The sequence below is a fragment of the Vanrija albida genome (genome assembly GCF_041260175.1).
Source record: "Vanrija albida strain AlHP1 chromosome Unknown contig_4, whole genome shotgun sequence".
In the NCBI taxonomy this organism is placed as follows: Eukaryota; Fungi; Basidiomycota; class Tremellomycetes; order Trichosporonales; family Trichosporonaceae; genus Vanrija; species Vanrija albida.
The window spans coordinates 2607658-2625116 of NW_027191423.1; the positions used below are offsets into that span (position 1 = coordinate 2607658).

Below are 17459 nucleotides of genomic sequence, written 5' to 3' on the forward strand. Positions count from 1 at the left end.
CACCATGTTCTTGTATAGGTCTTGTCCCGCTCGACCGACCAGCGACGTTACGCTTGGCAGACTCGACCTCTCAGCAGCGCGAATCCACAACAACCCTGCGCTTCGTAATCATGTCGGGACACGCCTCGTTACCATCAAAGCCGGTTGACGCGTCGCCAACTCGCTCGCCAGAGCGCGGACCCGACGAGTCTCGCCCCGGCTTCTCGAGGAGTGGTTTCGCGCCCATCGCGCACCGCCACGAGGATGTCGCCCCCTACTACGAGAACCCCCCCGCTCCACCCAGCCGTGGCTACGACGCCACTCCCGACCGATGGGAGGGGAGGCGCGAGTTTGAGGACCGTTGGGACGGCGACTATGGTAGGTGGACCGCCTGTGCTCGTCTGCGCCATCAATCTGACGAGCTAGACCGCAAGCGTCGTCGATCGCCCTCTCCCTCGTACTCGCACCAGCGCCCACGGAAGCGTTCGCCATCGCCGTCCCGACCGCACCAGTCGCACGCTCTGCCAGACCCGGCAAGCATCGATTCGTTGTTGACGTTCCGCCAGTTCGCCGAGTGGTTCCGTGCATCCCACCCTCAGACTGCGCGTGCAGACGACGAGGATCTCCGTCGCATTCGCAGCGATGTCGAGAGCGGTCTCTTACCAGAGTCTGTTCTCATTGAGAAGCACGGAATGGCCAAGCGCTACGAGCGGTACCGGAAGGAGTACACCTCGAGGCAGGTGAGCAGCAGCAATGGCTGGCAGCAGTGTTAACCCTTCGCAGCTCTTCACCATCTACCTGACACATCGTGACGAATCGTGGTTCAAGGAGCGTTACTCGCCTTCGTCCGAGTCGGCGGCCCTTCGTCGCCGTGTTAACCGCCAGGGCCGAGTACCGGCTGTGCGGCAGTACATCGACGAGCTGCGCGAGGGCAAGTGGGACGACGTCAACTTTGACGAGTCAGGTGAGTACTTGCACCCTATCGACCATGTACTTTGCTGACAAGAGGCCAGAGGAGACGAGGGCTCCGCGTGACGAGCCTGAGGGTTTGGATCGGGCGCTCGGCGAGGACTCCGCCTACGACCCGTTGCGCATCGAGGTGCCTCCACGTCCTGGCCAGGTCTTTGTCAAGACGGTGCCTCCTTCCACATCGCGCCCCGATTTGGAGGGCGTGTTTGCAGCTCACCCCGGATTCCAGTGGCTTGCTTTGTCCGAGCCTTCAGCAAAGAAGAGCTTCCACCGTGTCGGCTGGGCGCAGTATGAGGAGGGCGTTGACGTTGAAGAGGCTGTCAAGGCCATTGACGGTTCAAAGGTGGGTCTATAGTGTGGGAAAGCTTGCTCACACAACAGGTGGACAACTTCACCTTCCACATGGGTGTCAACCGGACGCCAATCATTGGACGGATTAGGGTGACACCGCCGGTGGCTGGCACCCTGCACCGGCTCGAGGTCGACGCTGCCAACGCTCGTGACTTGGCTCGCAGGCTCGAGGACGAGCTCTTGGAGGAGGCCTCTCCTGCGCCAGAAGCAGAAGGCGAGGGCGCAGAGAAGGAGGCCGGGGCCGAGGCCGAGACCAAGGACTCGACCCCCGGCATCCGCGAGCGCGGCAGCGACGTTGTCGCCGACGTCATTGCAAGGCTCCTTGCTCGCGACAGCCTGGATGGTGACGATCTCGACGAGGAGCAGCAGCTCCGCAGAGCAAAGGTTACGCTCGACCAGTACCTCGCGTACCTGCGTAACGGACTGAGCACGTGCTACTACTGCGTTGTGCCCACCGCCTTCCCGGAGGAGCTTCAGCGCAAGTGCGTGGGCCACGTCCGCGCTCAGCCCGAGGAGTCATCAGCATCGGAGGAGAAGACTCGCGGCGAGGAAAACGGCCGAGGCGAAGAGCCCAAGGCGGACGGCGAAGGCGATCTTGAGGCCCACGAAGGTGACGAGGCGACTCGGGAGCGACGCGACTCGGCTGCTAAGGCGGAGGGCAACGGCAAGGGCCGCTACACGTACCCCTCGAAGAGCAACGAGGACAAGTGGATCGAGAACCTTGACCTGAGGGCGAGAGCTCTTATCGAGGACGACGTCGATGTTGTCGAGTACGGGGGCCGCGACATTGAGGACGAAACCAAGCGCCTCACTGCGCCTAGCATCAAGCAGGAAGAGCAGGACAAGTACCGCTGCAAGGCGTGCTCCAAGCTGTTCCGCGCGCCAGAGTATGTCATCAAGCACGTCGTTTCCAAGCACCCCGAGACGGTCAAGGACAAGCTCGACGATCTCGCCGTGTTCAACGCGTTTGTTCTTGACCCCCAGCACATTCACCCTTCAAGCACGACGCCTGCTGCGATTGACGACCAGCTGCCGCTGTCGACTGGCGTCTTGCCGGCCTTCAACCCGACCAAGGCGACGCAGGCCATGTTCAACCAAGCCGCCAACCAACCGGGCTTCAACATGGCCATGCAACAGCAAATGATGATGATGATGCACATGCAGATGATGATGCAGCAGGGAGGTGGGTCGGGTGGGGGAGTTGGACCCAGCGGCGGACCTGCTGGGCCATCTTCCTCTGGTCCCAAGGGCCAAACCCGCGACGCCCCCCTGGGTGCTCTTCCCCCTGCGCCGCCCGGCGGCGAGGACCCACGCGCTCGCAAGGGCCGGTTAAGCTACCGCGATCTGGACGAGGCGGCGGGAGGTGGAGACGGTGGACTGCCGTACTAGGTAGAGCAGAGTAGCGCAGATAATGTATGCATAAGCGTGGCAGCATAGCGCAGCATGGGGAGTGAGTTGGCGATGGACTCGGCAGTGCGTGCATGCATTGCATGCACGATGGTGGAGGGGTTCAAGTTTCCCACGGTGGGTTTCGAGATAAGAAATGTTGAGATTTCGGAAGTCAAGAAGTCCCAAGTCGGCCAACCCAGCAACTTTTGCCCAAACACCCCCACCAGCCATGACCGAGTCCGGAGCGCCAAGCAGCAAGACGGTGCTGACGCTGCTCTCCGCGCTGCCTCTTCCCTCGGCGGCGCTCGCCGAGCTGGTAGCGCAGCAGGCGCCGTTCTCACACCCGTCGCGGCTGCCGACCTCTGCGCTCAACAAGTTCCTCGGGCGGCTGAACGCGGCCGTCGGCGCGCGCGACCCAGGCGCGTGCGAGCTCGCCGCGGCCATCGTTGAGCAAGACACCGAGGGGTACGCGAGCGCGCAGAGCGGCAAGGGGTGGATGGGCGCGTGCCTCGGCGCGCTGGCGTCGGCCACGACCGCGCCCGACGCGCTCCCTCCCTACCTCGCGCTCGTGGGCGCGCTGGTCGCGGCCGCGCCGTTCGCGCCGACCCTCGAGCGCGAGGTCGTCCAGCCTAGCCTGGGAAAGCTCGCCATCTCGCTCGCGCGCCTCGTCGAGCGCCTCGTCCCCGCCGGCGAGTGGGCCGCCGTCCTCGCCGTGCTCGCCGCCGTCCGCTCCCTGCTCGCCGCCAACCCCGCGCCGTTCCGCCCCGCCGTGCAGGCGCTGCGGCCGATCATCACCGCGCTCCTGCTCCGCCTCCCGCCGGCCGACGCGCCAGAGGCTATCGTGGCGGCCGCGGCTGAGACGCTCGCGGTGTTCCACCTCGTCGCGGGTAAGGCTGGTGCCCCGGCCGCGTGGGGCGCAGACATGAAGGACGCGCTCGGAGGGTTCGCGGCGGCGGTTACAGGCCTCGCGGCGGAGGCGTGGGTCGAGGAGGCGCCCCGCGCCACCCCGTTCCCTCCGCCCGCGAGCTTCCCCCTGCCCCCCGCCGACCCGGTGCAGCGCGCCGAGGCTGCCATCGCCTGGGTCGAGGGCTACGCCGAGCTCGTGCTTGCGCTGCTGCGCCTCCCGAGCGCGCGGCCAGTCCCCGTCCCGCTCGTGCAGGTCGTCTCGTGCGCGCTCCGCGCCGTCAACCTCACGTTCGAGACGCCCGTCGCCGACCACGTCTCGCCCGTGCACCACGCCGCGCTGCTCTCCGCCATTCCGCGCCTCAACACGGCTGGCCTGCTGCTCCTCGGCCAGGCGGCGCTCTCGTGCGGCGACCACCTCCTGCCCCACCTCACGCCTATTCTAGAGCACACGGTATACCTCCTCGAGTCGACGCCGAGCTACATGGCCGACGCGCGCGCAAAGCTGCTGCTCTGGCACACGATCTGGCTCGAGCAGTACCCCGCTGCCATTATCCCGGCAGAGTACACGACCCGGCTGCTCAAGTTTGCCCTCGGCGTGATTGGCACCGCGCTCGACGCTAAGCCGACCACGGTCGTGCCAGTGCACGCCGGCAAGCGCGGCAAGAAGCGTGGCCGGGGCGCAGAGGACGCGCTCGTCGGCGGGCTCGAAGGCCGCGCGCCCAAGCCCATGTCCAAGGCCGACGCCGAGGTCATTTCCGCTGCGCTCGAGCTCACCCCGCTGCTCCACTCGGCGCCGCTGCTCTCTCCCGCGCTGCTCAACTTTTCCATCCGTCTGCACCTCTCGCTCTTCCTCTCGCTGCCGGGCCGCATCGCGTCGTTCGCCGACAAGGCGAGCCACGCCGAGCTGGAGCGCAGTGTCGCGGCCGCGCTCGAGCACGTGGCCATCATGAACGAGGGCAGCGGCGGCACGTCGCGCGATATCCGCGTGCTGCTGCTCTCGCTCCTGCCGACGTTCAAGACCGAGTCGTCGCGCCAGGCCTTCTCGCTCCTGCTGCACCCGGCACTCCCACCCATGGCGCGCCCGCTGCCCCCGCTCTCGCAGCTGCACTACTTTGCACCGGAGTCGGACGAGGAGAAGAAGATCAGGAGGGAGATGGGCTTCTTCACGGCGGAGGAGGTGGCTGGCGGAGCTGCGCAGGACGAGTCGGACGACGAGGAGATGGCCGTGGATGAGGAGTGGGCGCCGCCGGCCAAGGTGCAGGTGGTTGCGGCGGCGCCGGTGCCGGTGGTGGTGCCGGCGCCAGTGGTGCTGCCCGTGGTGCAGCCGGTGCCGGTGCCAGTGGTGCCGGTTGTGCAGCCTGTCGCGCTACCGATTGCCCAGCCAGCACTGGCGCAGCCAGCGGCCCCGCCGCCGATCGTTGAAGCAGCGGCGCCGGTCGCACCCGCCGCGCCGTTCATGTCTGCCCCGTCGTCGTCAGCGAGGCCGGTTGCGCCAGAGCCCGCAGCAGCACCGGCGCCCGCCCCCGCCGAGGACGACGACGACGACGACATGATTCCCGAGCTGGACAGCGGCAGCGAGGACGATGACGATGAGGACGACGAGTAGGCGCTCAGCACTCTTGATAGATTATTGCATTACAGTATCACATGCAGGGTATCCGCGCGATGGCGCTCTATGACTCTATGTTTGCAAGCAGCTAGCAGCTACCCTCCGCGCCACTTGGCCCGCCACACCTCTACGCCGGCCCAGTCCTCTGGCGCCCAGCGCCAGCCTGCGCGGTCGAGCGCCTTGGCCACGCGGCCGTGCGCGACGCGGCGGAGCTCGAACCCTGCGTCGCGGCCCGCCTCAAGCCCGGCATCCACCATGCGCGGGTCGCGCCTCTCGAGCGCGATATACACTGCCGGCTTGCCGCGCGCGCACACGGCCGCGAGCGTGGCCCACAGCGGCGCGATCAGGTGCGGCGCGTACACCGTGTCGGTGGTGACTACGATGTCTGGGGCCACGAGCGAGGGGGGCAGGCCCTCGGCCGCGACGCGCACCCAGTCGAGCTCGGCGGCCTCCACGCGCGCGTTGGCGCCGAGGACGCGCGCCCCAGCGTCGAGGTTGGGCGAGAGCACGCTGCTCAGCACGGGCTCGACGTCTGTCGCGGTGACGGCGTAGCCCGCGCCCGCGAGGCAGAGCGCGAGGTATCCCACGCCGGCGCCGAGCTCGAGCGCGGTGGCTCCCGGTGGCGGGGGAGGCAGGGAGGCGAGGTACGCCGCCAGCACTTGCGCGCCGAGCCACAGCGTCGTGCCCGTCGTCCCTGTGTCCGTCCCCTCGGCGGTGGCGGTGCGCTGCCGCAGCGTGAGGACCACGTCGGAGCGCGGGAGCGCGTGCTGCAGCGCGGGGACGTGCTTTGTCGCTGGGGCTGGGAGGGGGGGCTCGGCCATGGGGGGGGGGGGGTGGTTGGGGAGGTTACCAGTCGTGGTTGGTGCGATGAGGAGTTCGACTTTTGCTCAACTTCGTCATGTGCCGTTGCGGCCACACGTGATGAGATTATCCAGATGACCCGGGTCACTGCCGTCACTGCCGTCCTCGCTCGCAGCACACGCGCCGGGCCATGTTATTTGTATTTCTCGTGCTCGTCGCGCGGGATAATCAGATAGCGCAGCGAGTGCGCAAGAGGCAAGGCGAGGCGAGCACGGCACGCACGGCACGACCACCCGCCCAAGACCACGATGAGCGCCGCCGCCGACGTTGACACCGCGCCGACCACCTCGACCACCCCCGCACCCACCATGCGCCGCGGCAGCGCAGACGAACGCGCGGCGCCCAACGCCGCCTTCTGTCTCCGCCTGCCCAAGGTCGAGGCGAGTGCGTCCCGCTGCGCCGCTGACCCCCGCAGCTCCACGCACACCTCAACGGCAGCATCTCGGCCGACACGCTCCAGGCCATCTGGGACTTGCGGCGCGCGCGCGGCGACGAGCTCGGCGTCGCGTCGCCGGCCAGCACGCTGCGCGACCCGACGCACGCGCAGGGCATTGGCGCGTGGGTGCTCCGCCTCGGCCGCGCTGACGACAGCTTCTTTGCCCACTTCGGCTCGTTCGTCTACCGCATCGTCAACACGCCGGACGCGCTCGCGACGGCGACGCGCGCCGTGCTCCTGTCTTTCCTGTCCGACGGCGTGGCGTACCTCGAGCTGCGGACCACGCCGCGCGCGCTCGGCGACGGCACGAGCGCCGAGGAGGCCGTCCGCGTCGTGCTGCGCGAGATCGTGGCGTGGAACGGGTCGGACGGCGCGAGCATGCCGACGCGGCTGATACTCAGCGTCGACCGCGCGCGGCACGGCGCGGAGCAGGCGCTCGAGATTGCCGAGCTCGCGCTGCGTCTCCGCGCCGAGGGGCTGCCCGTCGTCGGGCTCGACCTGTGCGGCGACCCCGCGGCGGCTTGCGACCTGCGCGCGCTGGCACCCGCGTTTGCGCGCGCGCGCGAGGGAGGCCTCGGCGTCGTGCTCCACTTTGCTGAGACGCCCGGCTCCAGCAGCGCGGAGGAGCTCGACGAGCTGCTCGCGTGGGGCCCGCAGCGGCTAGGCCACGCGATCCACGTGCCGGTGCCGGTGCGCGAGCGCATCCTCGCGGCGGGGGTCGCGCCCGAGCTGTGCCTCAGCTGCAATGTGCTCGCGGGCATGCTCCCGCCCGTGGTTGTGGACGGGGCCGAGCGCGCCCCGGGGATCGTGGATCACCACTTTGGCTGGTGGTGGGCGCGCGGTGGGCCGCTGTCCCTCGGGACAGACGACGTCGGCGTCTTCCAGGCCACGAGCACCGACGAGCACGTGCACGCCGCGACCCACTTTGCGCTGTCGCGCCGGGACATGGTCGAGCTGAGTCGACGGGCTATAGCTTCGGCACTGGGCAGTGACGACGACAAGCAGCGCGTGCTGGGGCTGCTCGACGCGTTCTGCCGCGACGAGGGGTGGGCCCGGCGCACGTCGAGGTAGGGTGGGGGCTGGCGGGCACGCCGCCGCCGCCGCCTTGCAGCTGTAGCAGACTCGGATGTATACATTGTGACAAGGGTACGCTAGCGGGACATTCGGCAAGACTTGCAACACGCCAACCCACCCTACAGCTTGGCCTCCTTGCCCGGCCGCGGCTGCGCCTTCTCTTCCTCCTTGAGGCGCTTGGTGGCGGCCTGGAACGCGGGGCGGGCGCCCACGCGCGCGAGGTACGCGCGCGTTGCCGGGCCGATCTCGTACGCCGAGCCCTTTGCCGACAGCTGCCCGAGCACGTAGGTCATCATGAACTGGGAGCGTCAGCCGCCGCCACGCCACTGCGCACACTCACATCGCCCTCGCCGAGGCGGTCCGAGCCGGAGAAGAAGCCGCCCGTGCCCTCAAACTTGGCCAGCGCGGCCTCCACGACGCCGAGCGCCGCCGACACCGTCTTGGTAACGCTGCCCTGCCACGCGGCGTTGAGCGTCTGCACGCCGCGCTTCTCGTCGTCGTTGAGCCCGCCGCTCTTGAGCAGCGCCGCCGCCGTGAAGCCCACAAACCGGCCCGGCTGTACCTGGAACATGAGCGTGCCTTCCGAGAACATGGCCCAGAAGTACGAGTCCTGCGAGGGGGTGGATTCGAGCGCGGGGTTGCGCTGCCCGTAGTTCTGGAGGAGGTAGTGCACGATCGCGCCGGACTCGACCATGACCTTGCCGTCGATCTCGACGACTGGGGCCTGGGCGTGGGCGTCAGCGCCGCAGCGACAGCGATAGTCCCCGGCGCTCCTCACCTTGCCGACCGGGTTCAGCGCATAGATGCTCGGCGGCATGCCGCCGCGCGCAAAGTGGTGGACCTTGACCTCGTACTTGAGCCCGAGTTCCTGGCGAGCGTCAGCGAGTGCGCACACCACCCCGCACCCACCTCGAGGGCCCAGACGACGCGCTGCGAGCGCGTGAACGGGACGTGGTGCACGATGATCCTCGGCGCGGCCATGGTGGGTGGGGTGTGCAGTTGCAAGAGGCAGCGATGTGGGGTTGTTGATGAAGCCGGGTGGTGCACCTCGGCTAGCAGCAAGTGACGCAACCCGGCCACCGATTGGTCTCAGATACCCGGCGGCCTGCCGCTGACACTGGCTCATGCCTCGGGTACACGGCGCTCGACGGCTCGGCGGCTCGGCATCGGGGCCGGGGCATGCACGGCATGTGGGGGCCGCTGCATGCTTGCAAAGAACGCATCGGTGTAGCCCGACGTGGCGGCTGGGCCGGCTGTGCGGCGGCTCCTCGCCCAGCCGACAGCCGAGTGCCTCACCCCCTCGCCCCCTCGCCGACCCAGTACAACATGCATCTGCTACAACCTCGACGCCGACCCCCGCTGCCCATCCTCGTCGGCCCTGATGCGCTCCTGCGCGCGCACGAACGCCGGGCGCGCGCGCATCCTGTCGACCCAGGCGAGCGACGCCGGGCCGAGGGCGTACAGGCGCACCTTGCCGCCATACGCAATATTGTTGAGCGCGAACGCCATCATGAACTGGGCGGGGGTCAGCGCTGCGGTTGCAGCCACTCACATCGCCCTCGCCGAGCTCTGCCGTCCCGCTGAAGCCGACGCCTGGGCCCTGTTGCGCGAGGTAGCTCTCGACCTTGGCGAGCGCCGGCTCGACCGTGCCCCGCGCCGTGTCCTGGAACCACGCGTAGAACTTTTGCGTGCCTGCGCGCTCGGCAGCGCTCAGCGTCTCGTCGGCGGCGAATATCCGCGCGCCAAGCTGCGCCGTCCGCGCCGGCTGGAGATGCAGCATGAGCGTGCCCTCTGAGAAGTAGCCCCAGAATACCGACGTCTCGGACGGGGTGCGCTCGAGCCCGCGCCCGGGGGTCCAGTAGCGCGCGAGCAGGGCGTGCACGATCGCGCCGGATTCTGTGAGCACGGCACCGTCGATCTCGAGCACGGGCGACTGGGCGGGGCGTCAGCAAGGCCAGCGCACGTACCCACCTTGGCAATGTCGCTGACGTCGCGGAGCGACTGTGGCGCGAAGCCCGCCTTGGTGCGGTAGTGGACCTTGACGGTGTAGTCGAGCCCCAGTTCCTGCCCTCAGCGCGGCGCGACGCGGCCGGCACCCACCTCGAGCAGCCAGAGGATGCGGTCCGAGCGCGAGTGGTTGAGGTGGTGGACGGTGATGTTCGGCATACCGGGGGCGTGGGCTCGACGTCTCTTGTCTTATCGATAGGCAGGTTGCGTGCTCCGAGGGGGCGATGGCGACGGTGTGGGCGTGCTGCGGCTGCGTGTGTGCCGCGCGGCGTGGGGGGCTGCTCGTCGGCGTGTCGGGCTCGGTCGTGACTTCGGCCTCGACAACACAACCGAGGGAGGTGTGGGGCCGCGGGGCTGCACGTGACCGGGCCGGCCATCGCCGGCACTTGCCCACGGTCGCCCCGCGATTCCAACTAGTCTGGCGCATCACGAATGCGGCAGTGGAGCGTCGGAATGCCCTTTGCGCGTTCGTGATGCTGCCTGCTCGAGATGCCGATACACGTCGCAAACGTGCATCGAGGGCTCGTTGCCGCGCTGACGTCGAGGCGGCGCCGCGGGCGTCGTCCGCGCGCCACCGGCGCCGATCGACCCCCGCGCGGGTATCACGGATCGAGATAATGTTTGGAATGTGCCGTGTCTCCCGAACCGTCTCCACGCCGCGATAAAACCAGCGCGGCGTCTCGGGACGCATTTGTGTTCCCCACTCACTCGCCACTCACCCGCCTCTCACCATGAGCAGCCCAACGACAGCACCACCACCACCACCCCGGCCACCACTGAGCACGCGCGCGTCGGCGCGCTCGGCGCGCTCCGCCTCCCACACCATCGCCCACGCCCACGACTGCACCTGCGCGATCGAGCACGACCGGCGCATCTCGTTCGAGCGCCGCCTCTCGCGCGAGAGCATCGGCAAGGGCGCAACCCTCGGCGCGATCATGACGGGCCGCCCGGCGCGCGGCAGCGCGAGCGTCGAGGCGTCGCCCGTCCTCTCGCCGGTTTCGCCGCTGCGCGCGCGCGCGTACTCCCTCGGGCACGCGCTCGGCCCGGCCGCCCTCCCCATCTCCGAGGACGACGAGGGCAAGGTGTCTGGCGAGGGCGAGCGGGCCGCCGCCGTGCCACCTTTGAGCGAGAAAGAGGCCGTGTCTGCCTCGACCTCGCCCGCCACATCCCCCACCGCCTCCCCCCTCAAGACGCCGCGCGAGCTCGAGGCGGCCTCGCCCGCCCCCGCCCTAGACTACAAGCTCTCGCGCGACTCGTGGGCGCACTGGTCGGCGCAGGACGTCGCGACCACCGCCCTCGTCCCCGCGCTCGTGATGCAGGCGCTCGCCACGGGCCTGCTCGACGCGACGACGTACGCCGACTTCCACACGTTCGCGTCAAACCAGACGGGCAACGCCATCATGCTCACCGTCGCGGCGGTGGGCGTGCTCCGCATCCAGGTGGTCCTCACGTCCGTGTCGCTCGCGTCCTTCCTCCTCTGCGCCTTCGTGTTCGGGCACATCGGCCTGTGGCTCGGCGTGCGGAGGCGTGCATGGCTCCTGATGACTACGGCCATCCAGATGGTGTTCCTCATCGTCGCGGCCGTGCTCCTTTCCCCCTCGGGCCCGCCGGGGACAGCGCTCAAGGGCGCAGCCGAGGCCGCAACCCTCGCCCTCTTCGCTGGCATGTCCGGCGCCCAGGTCGCCATGGCGCGCCAGAGCAGCTGCGCAGAGCTCCCGACCGCGCCCATGACGTCCACGTTCGTCGACTTCGTCGCAGACCAGTACCTCTTCGCGGCGTGGGGCGACCCCAAGGCCGGGCCGCGCAACCGCCGCCTGTACTACGTCGTGTCGATGCTCGGCGGCAGCTTCATCGGCGCCGTCATGCACCGCTGGACCGCGAGCTGGATCGTCGTCGCCGTCGCTGTCGGCCTCAAGGCGCTCGTCCTCGTCCTCATCGCGCTGGCGCGCGCCGACAACTACAAGCCGATGGAGTAGGCCGCTAGAGGATAGCTAGAGAATAGAGTTGTAGACTAGACTGTAGACTGGGTAATCTTGGTAGTTTGTCGTATAATCCCACCCACGACCCCACGACGATGATGAGTAATGCATGTGCTGGTGTGCTGGTAATACAGTGGTTCTACAACGGCCCCTGCCACTCGCCGAGCGGGTAGTCGCCCGTCGGCTCGCCAATCTCGCCCTTGAGCCGGCCAGCGAACAGCTGTTCCAGCGCGCGCTCCTCCTCCGAGCCCGCCTCAACGATGGAGATGACGCGCTGCGGCCGCTCGGGTGTGTGTGTCCCCGCGCGGCCCAGGCGGCCCTCGACGACAGAGTAGAACACGTCCCGCGCGCGCGCGCCGCCGACGTTGCGCCGCGCCTTGCTCATCCGCGCCATGTCGAGCCCGTTGAGCAGGTACACGGTGTGCAGAGAGGCCAGGTGTAGCCCGGCGACGGCGTTGCGAGGGAGGATGAGCACCGGCGCGCCCCGCCCCTTCGGGATCGGGGGCACGCCGCCGGCCAACAGCTCGGGCAGCAGCTCGGCGCTCGCGACGCGCAGCTTTCCCAGCTCCCTGGCGAGCTCGCGCCCGCTCGACCCGTCAGGCGGCAGGGCCAGCGCGTACGTTCCCTCCGGGGGCGGGCTCGACGCGTGCAGCAGGGCGAGTGCCTCGACGACCAGCGGCGACACGTTGCCGCTGTTGCTGGCGTCTTTCCTCTGTGCCACAGCCGCCCCGCCCTCGCCCAGCGGCCGCAGCTGCCCCATCGCGTCAACGACGAACGCGTAGTGCTCGGGCTTGGACGCCTTGGGCAGCTCGCTCGCGCCGACACCCGCCTCGTCGGCGATCGCGTCCAGCGAGTCGGTCACGCCCCTCTGGCGCTCGCTCGCGCTTGCCGTGAAATTCAGGTCGACCACCCCGCCCCCTTTCTGGATCCAGCCGCGGCCGTATACGAAGCGCCGCACGTCGGACCCGAGCGTCGCGCTCGACCACACGGTGCGGATATCGCGCCGGCCCGCGTAGTCGATCCACCCGTTCCGCTTGCTGCCCTTGATCCCCAGCATGGCGTTGAGCACGTCGACCACGGGCGGCGGGTGCACGTTGATCGGGTGCCGCGCGAGGCGGTTCGCGTCCTGGAACCGCCCCGGCACTGGCCCGAGCATGGTGTCGGGCTCGTCGAGGAAGATGTGCGAGAGGGCGTTCAGCCGCGGCGCGTCGGCTTCCAGCAGCTTGGACGCCGTGGCCACGATCACCTTGGCCTTCCAGTTGGGCACGGCCCACACCGGGTCGATGAGCGCGTGCAGCCCCTCGCGCGGGGCGAACGCCTCGAGCAGGTCGGCGACTTGCTGGGCGAGGTGCGGGCTCGGGACGAGGATGAGCGCTTGCCGCCCCTTGCCGGAGAGCACGGTCGACAGCGCCGCGAGCGCGACGGCGAACGTCTTGCCACGTCCCATGTAGTCCTTGAGGTAGACGTCGGCGCCCTCCCGCCCGACGGCGAGGAGGAGTCCGCGCTGCGCTGGTGTCGGGCCCGCCGCGCCGGGGAAGGCAGCGACGAGGCGCTTCGCGACGGCCGGGTGCACGCCCGCGCGCTGGGGTCAGTGGGGACGACTGGGGGCGACTTACGATCCACGGCTCGGGCGAGGTGGGAGGTGGGGCCGGGTCGGTCGTCGCGGGAGGGGATTCGGTCGGCGTCGACGGGGATTCGGTCGGCTTCCTAGGAGAGGCATGTGCTGAGGCTACCGGAGCAGTAGACTCGGTCGCGCTGCTCGGGCCCGCCGTCGCCGCGTCGCTGTACGATGCGATGCGGATGCGGGCGACACCAGCTGCGCGGCTCGGGCCGGCACCGCTCGCCAGCTCGCGCGGGAGACACACGCGTATTGTCGACGGCGCGGCGCGTAGAGCCCTCGTCAGGAGCGTGCGGCTCGCCATGTTGCTTGAGGTGTGTTGGATCGCAACAACACGGCGTCATGAACTCTTCCTTCGGCTCGAACTCGTCGCGTTCCGAAATTTTGGCCCCGCGTCATGAGTGGCAAACGGCTGTGCCACCGTGTTGCGCCGACGACACTCTACATGCTTGCAATGCTCAACACTACTGTTTGGTTTATGATTTATGGAGGTTCAGATGCTGTAAATGCCTTGATGTTTGTCTTCTTCCTGCTGTACGATTCAACGTCCGGACACGACTCTACGCCTGCCGTCCCGCGCCACCAAGAACAATCTTCTTGGCCTTCTTGCCGCCCTTCTTCTTCTTGCCGCCGGTAGCCGGCTCGGCCTCGTCGAGCTGGTCAAACGCCAGCGCCTCTTCGACAATCCGCATATTGTCCCGGTCGGTGCGCGTTTGCGGCGCGCTGGGAGTAGTCCGAGAGTGCACAGCCCATGCGAACGAGCCAGCAGCGACGGGCGAGGTGCTGAGATCTGGCGATCGCGACAGGTCCGTGTCCATTGATGCGGCGAGCGCGAGCGCCAGGTCACGGTCGGTGACAGCACCTGGAGACGTGGGCGGGGCAAGCGCCGACGCCACCGTGTGCATCTCGGCCGGACGCTTGGCGCGCTCGGCTTCCTCCCACCGGCGTTTGTCGCGGTCCTCACGGCGGGCGCGGTCGCGGCGTTTGTTGCGACGCGCCTTGAGCGGCTGCTCGAACTGAGCAAGCGTCTCGGCCGACACAATGTTGGAGAGATCCGCCTCGACGAACACCACCTCAGTGCCAACCGGCAGGTGCGAGAGGTACTTGCACCGCCGGCGAAGGTCGTCGTTGACCGTGGCAGAGTCGTAGCCGGTGGTAGTGAACGAGATCTGCGCCGGGAACAGCGAGTAGGACTGGAAGTGGGCGAGGAGGATGCGAATGTCGAGGGGGTTGAGGAACACGTTGGCGCCGAGGGACGACTGGTAGAAGTAGTACGACTGGGCAGGCGGAGTCGGCGGGGCAGCAGGGGCGGCACCGCCGAGCGGCCGGCGCTTGTTGCGCTTGGCCGGCATCGGGTTAGGCTCGACTGTCACGTTGGCGGGAACGTGGACTGTCGGGCCGACATAGTGTGCCCCGGCAGTCGTCGCGAGGAACTCGATCGGAACCTCGGCGTCGTCCTTGGCCTTCTGCTCTCGCGCGGCCTTCTCCCGCTCCCTTTCCTCACGCTCCCTCGCCCGCCGCTCCCGCTCGCGACGGCGCTGACGTTCAAGTCGCTCGCCGCCAACAGCCTCTCCCCACGCCTCGCGAGCCTGGGCCTCGTTGTGACGAACAAGCTCCGTCATGAGCTCGGCCTTGACCTTGCCGATCTGGCGCTCGACCTTGTCCTTTGCGCTGCGGACGAACGAGCGGCCGAGGTCGTCGCCAGCGAGGAGATCCCACTCGCCCTTGAGCTCGTCCATCTCGCGCTGGAGCTCGCCCATCATGTAGTCGGGTGACGCCAGCATGAAGCGCGAGTACGTGAGCACGTCGGGTAGGAAGTGCCACGGCGCAGTGAGCTGCGGGATCGCCTCCGATGGCCAAGTCGCAGTCGGTGGGAGCGCCATGGTCGTCATCTGCGGCCGCTGCATGAGGCGCATGTGGATCCGGTGGCTGCCTGACCGCGTGGCAGGCTCGCTGTCGATCAAACGCGCCTCTCGCGCTATCTCGCAGTCGGCAGTCGTGGTCGACGCCGACGAACTCTCCGCCTCGTCCGGCAGGTCCTCCCCCTCGGCCGCCTTGACCATGGTCTCGGCGTCCAGGTATCTCACGCTCTTGAGCATGCCTTCGTGGATCGTGTCACCGCAGATGGGGCACGACGCCGACTTGGGCACGTCCGACAGCTGGATAAAGTGGAGAATGCACGGGAAGCAGAAAATCTGTCACGCCGTCAGCCACCTCCCGCCTCCCATCAACGTACGTGTCCACACTTGGTCATGCGCCCGGCGACCGGCTTGCTCAAGCAGATAGGGCATGACCGGCCCTGCCGCTCCTCCTCCATCCTCTGGCGCCTCGAGCTCGCGTCTTCGCCATCGTCGCCATTGTCCACTTCGGCGTCGGTCGCGACAAAGCCTTGGGCGATCGAGTAGCTCGAGAACGTCGGCACAAGCACCTGCAGGATATTCGGCCAGTGGAGCGCAATGTCCGGGTCGGCAAAGTGCGCGCCGTAGCTGACCGCCTCGCTGGGCTTGAGGGCGAACCGATAGCTTGCGTTGACAAACTTCTCGCGCGTCAAGACCGAGCCGCGCCAGGCGTCGCCGCGCTTGCTGCGGCGCGGAGGGCCGACCGGACCGTGGCTGTGCCCGTGGTCACCAGAGCGCGGGGGCAGTGAAAACCCGAGCCAGGCGGCGGGGTCGTCGTCCATTGCGAGCCCGGGCTTGTTCCCACCACCGCGCTGGTTGCCCTTTGACTTGTTGTTACCCTGACGGCGAGGGTGCGCACCACGGTTCTGTGCTGTCGCCGGCTGGAGAGCTTGGGACGACATTGGAATGGGTGAGTGCAAAGGTGGCGATGGTGGGTGGAAGATGAGTTGTTGGTAGTCGGGTCGGAGCCGAAGGGCGTGGACGGACGGACGCGCGGGTGGCGAGTGCGAGCCTTGATTGACGTGTGAGTCAGCCAGATGGACGGGTGTGGTGAGATGGTGTCGGTGGGTCGCTGTGTGGGGTCGGTGTGAGTGAATGTCGGGGAGTGACAAGGCAGAGAGTAAACCCTCTACCACCTCCTCTGAAGAAGAGAAGAGAGGGGGGGAGTTGTTGTGTTGGGGTCGCCGTGATAACGACCGGGGCTAGCAGCGCTGTGGGTGTTTGCGACGCGACGGCCGTCATACATTGCACCACCCACCCACCGTACAGTGACTCCCTCGCGGCTCTCACGCCTGGCGCACAGTCGGCCCCAACACCCACTCCATGCACGTTCCAAATTTGATCCCGCCGACTGACGGAGCCAGCTGCCACATTGGGCTCAGGTGGCCGGCCGGCTGGCTGACGCGCGTGACCCGGCAACGGCCGGCTGGAGGGCGGCAGCTCGCCGGATGGACACACGATCCACGTCGGTGGAGGGCGACCAGACATTGTCCACTCACTCATTTTGCCAGCAATGCCAGCCTCAAACGACATTATCGGTAAGCGCGCAGCCCATGCCTCAGCCCTAATGCCCCAGGATACATCTACGCCGCGCTCGTCATCACGGGCGGCCTGATCGGCTTCATCAAGCGCGGGTCGGTCATGTCGCTGGTGGCTGGCGGCGGGAGTGGTTTGGTCGCGGGTTACGGCGCGTTGGTGAGTGCAGGGTGTGGGCGTAGCCGGGTGGAGGGGTGTTTAGCGGCTTGGGGGCGGAGGAGTGGTGGAGGGGTGGGTGGGGGCGATGTACCTTCCTCGGAGTGGGTTGGTGGGTGCCACACCCAGCGAGCACCACCAAGGCGCGGGGGTGGATGGGTGGGCGAGATGCCTTGCGCAGCTCTCGAGCGCAGTTGGGTGGACGAGTCAACCCAAGCTCAGCGAGGGGGGAGGAAGACGAGGAAGGCGAGGACGGTGGAGGGGGAGGGAGGGGGAAGGTCGTCGCTAACACCCCACAGCGCGCCAGCAAGAACCCCAAGGACGTCTACGTTGCGCTCAGCGTCGCCGTCCTCCTCACCGTGCTCATGGGCAGCCGCTTTGCGCGCTCGGGCAAGTTTATGCCCGCTGGACTGGGTGGGTCGTGGTGGGGTGTGTGGCTCTGCTGACACGTCTAGTTGCGGCCCTGTCGCTCGCCCAGTCGCTGCGCTACGGCGCTCGCCTGCGTGCGTAGGCGGTATCGTTGTCATCGGGCGCATGCAGAAGTAACAAGCCTGTGCGGTGCAGAGGAGTGTGGCTGTCGGTGTGGTTGTGGCCGTGGCTGTGACCGCGATACAGGTGGCTTCTGCAGTGCCACTTCTGCTCGCCAGAGAATGGACGGTGCCACACGGGCACCACCGCAGCTGTACGCAGT

The 17459-nt window shown here is 68.1% G+C and overlaps 10 protein-coding genes across 10 annotated transcripts; 5 read left to right on the top strand and 5 right to left on the bottom strand.

The window, feature by feature from the left end:
- Positions 1 to 110: 110 nt before the first annotated feature.
- Q8F55_005749 (uncharacterized protein) lies at positions 111 to 2688 on the top strand (the record flags this gene model as incomplete). The annotated part of the gene is made up of 5 exons (XM_069354237.1): positions 111 to 357; positions 406 to 719; positions 763 to 943; positions 993 to 1291; positions 1330 to 2688. 5 exons carry the CDS (start codon positions 111 to 113, stop codon positions 2686 to 2688), a joined length of 2400 nt encoding a protein of 799 aa, XP_069208879.1.
- A 229-nt stretch (positions 2689 to 2917) lies between these two features.
- Positions 2918 to 5200, top strand: Q8F55_005750 (uncharacterized protein; the record flags this gene model as incomplete). Its single annotated transcript, XM_069354238.1, has 1 exon — positions 2918 to 5200. One exon carries the CDS (start codon positions 2918 to 2920, stop codon positions 5198 to 5200), a length of 2283 nt encoding a protein of 760 aa, XP_069208880.1.
- A 98-nt stretch (positions 5201 to 5298) lies between these two features.
- Q8F55_005751 (uncharacterized protein) lies at positions 5299 to 6024 on the bottom strand (the record flags this gene model as incomplete). The annotated part of the gene is made up of 1 exon (XM_069354239.1): positions 5299 to 6024. The coding sequence occupies one exon, from the start codon at positions 6022 to 6024 to the stop codon at positions 5299 to 5301; it is 726 nt and encodes a 241-aa protein (XP_069208881.1).
- Positions 6025 to 6194: 170 nt separating this feature from the next.
- Q8F55_005752 (uncharacterized protein) lies at positions 6195 to 7571 on the top strand (the record flags this gene model as incomplete). The annotated part of the gene is made up of 2 exons (XM_069354240.1): positions 6195 to 6203; positions 6480 to 7571. 2 exons carry the CDS (start codon positions 6195 to 6197, stop codon positions 7569 to 7571), a joined length of 1101 nt encoding a protein of 366 aa, XP_069208882.1.
- A 122-nt stretch (positions 7572 to 7693) lies between these two features.
- Positions 7694 to 8555, bottom strand: Q8F55_005753 (uncharacterized protein; the record flags this gene model as incomplete). The annotated part of the gene is made up of 4 exons (XM_069354241.1): positions 7694 to 7873; positions 7915 to 8298; positions 8353 to 8442; positions 8484 to 8555. The coding sequence occupies 4 exons, from the start codon at positions 8553 to 8555 to the stop codon at positions 7694 to 7696; spliced, it is 726 nt and encodes a 241-aa protein (XP_069208883.1).
- Positions 8556 to 8909: 354 nt separating this feature from the next.
- Q8F55_005754 (uncharacterized protein) lies at positions 8910 to 9740 on the bottom strand (the record flags this gene model as incomplete). The annotated part of the gene is made up of 4 exons (XM_069354242.1): positions 8910 to 9089; positions 9127 to 9507; positions 9546 to 9638; positions 9675 to 9740. 4 exons carry the CDS (start codon positions 9738 to 9740, stop codon positions 8910 to 8912), a joined length of 720 nt encoding a protein of 239 aa, XP_069208884.1.
- Positions 9741 to 10312: 572 nt separating this feature from the next.
- On the top strand, positions 10313 to 11557 carry Q8F55_005755 (uncharacterized protein; the record flags this gene model as incomplete). The annotated part of the gene is made up of 1 exon (XM_069354243.1): positions 10313 to 11557. The coding sequence occupies one exon, from the start codon at positions 10313 to 10315 to the stop codon at positions 11555 to 11557; it is 1245 nt and encodes a 414-aa protein (XP_069208885.1).
- Positions 11558 to 11699: 142 nt separating this feature from the next.
- Q8F55_005756 (uncharacterized protein) lies at positions 11700 to 13482 on the bottom strand (the record flags this gene model as incomplete). Its single annotated transcript, XM_069354244.1, has 2 exons — positions 11700 to 13142; positions 13177 to 13482. 2 exons carry the CDS (start codon positions 13480 to 13482, stop codon positions 11700 to 11702), a joined length of 1749 nt encoding a protein of 582 aa, XP_069208886.1.
- Positions 13483 to 13738: 256 nt separating this feature from the next.
- Positions 13739 to 15978, bottom strand: Q8F55_005757 (uncharacterized protein; the record flags this gene model as incomplete). Its single annotated transcript, XM_069354245.1, has 2 exons — positions 13739 to 15373; positions 15415 to 15978. 2 exons carry the CDS (start codon positions 15976 to 15978, stop codon positions 13739 to 13741), a joined length of 2199 nt encoding a protein of 732 aa, XP_069208887.1.
- A 611-nt stretch (positions 15979 to 16589) lies between these two features.
- Positions 16590 to 17279, top strand: Q8F55_005758 (uncharacterized protein; the record flags this gene model as incomplete). Its single annotated transcript, XM_069354246.1, has 4 exons — positions 16590 to 16614; positions 16653 to 16771; positions 17068 to 17182; positions 17224 to 17279. The coding sequence occupies 4 exons, from the start codon at positions 16590 to 16592 to the stop codon at positions 17277 to 17279; spliced, it is 315 nt and encodes a 104-aa protein (XP_069208888.1).
- Positions 17280 to 17459: the final 180 nt, after the last annotated feature.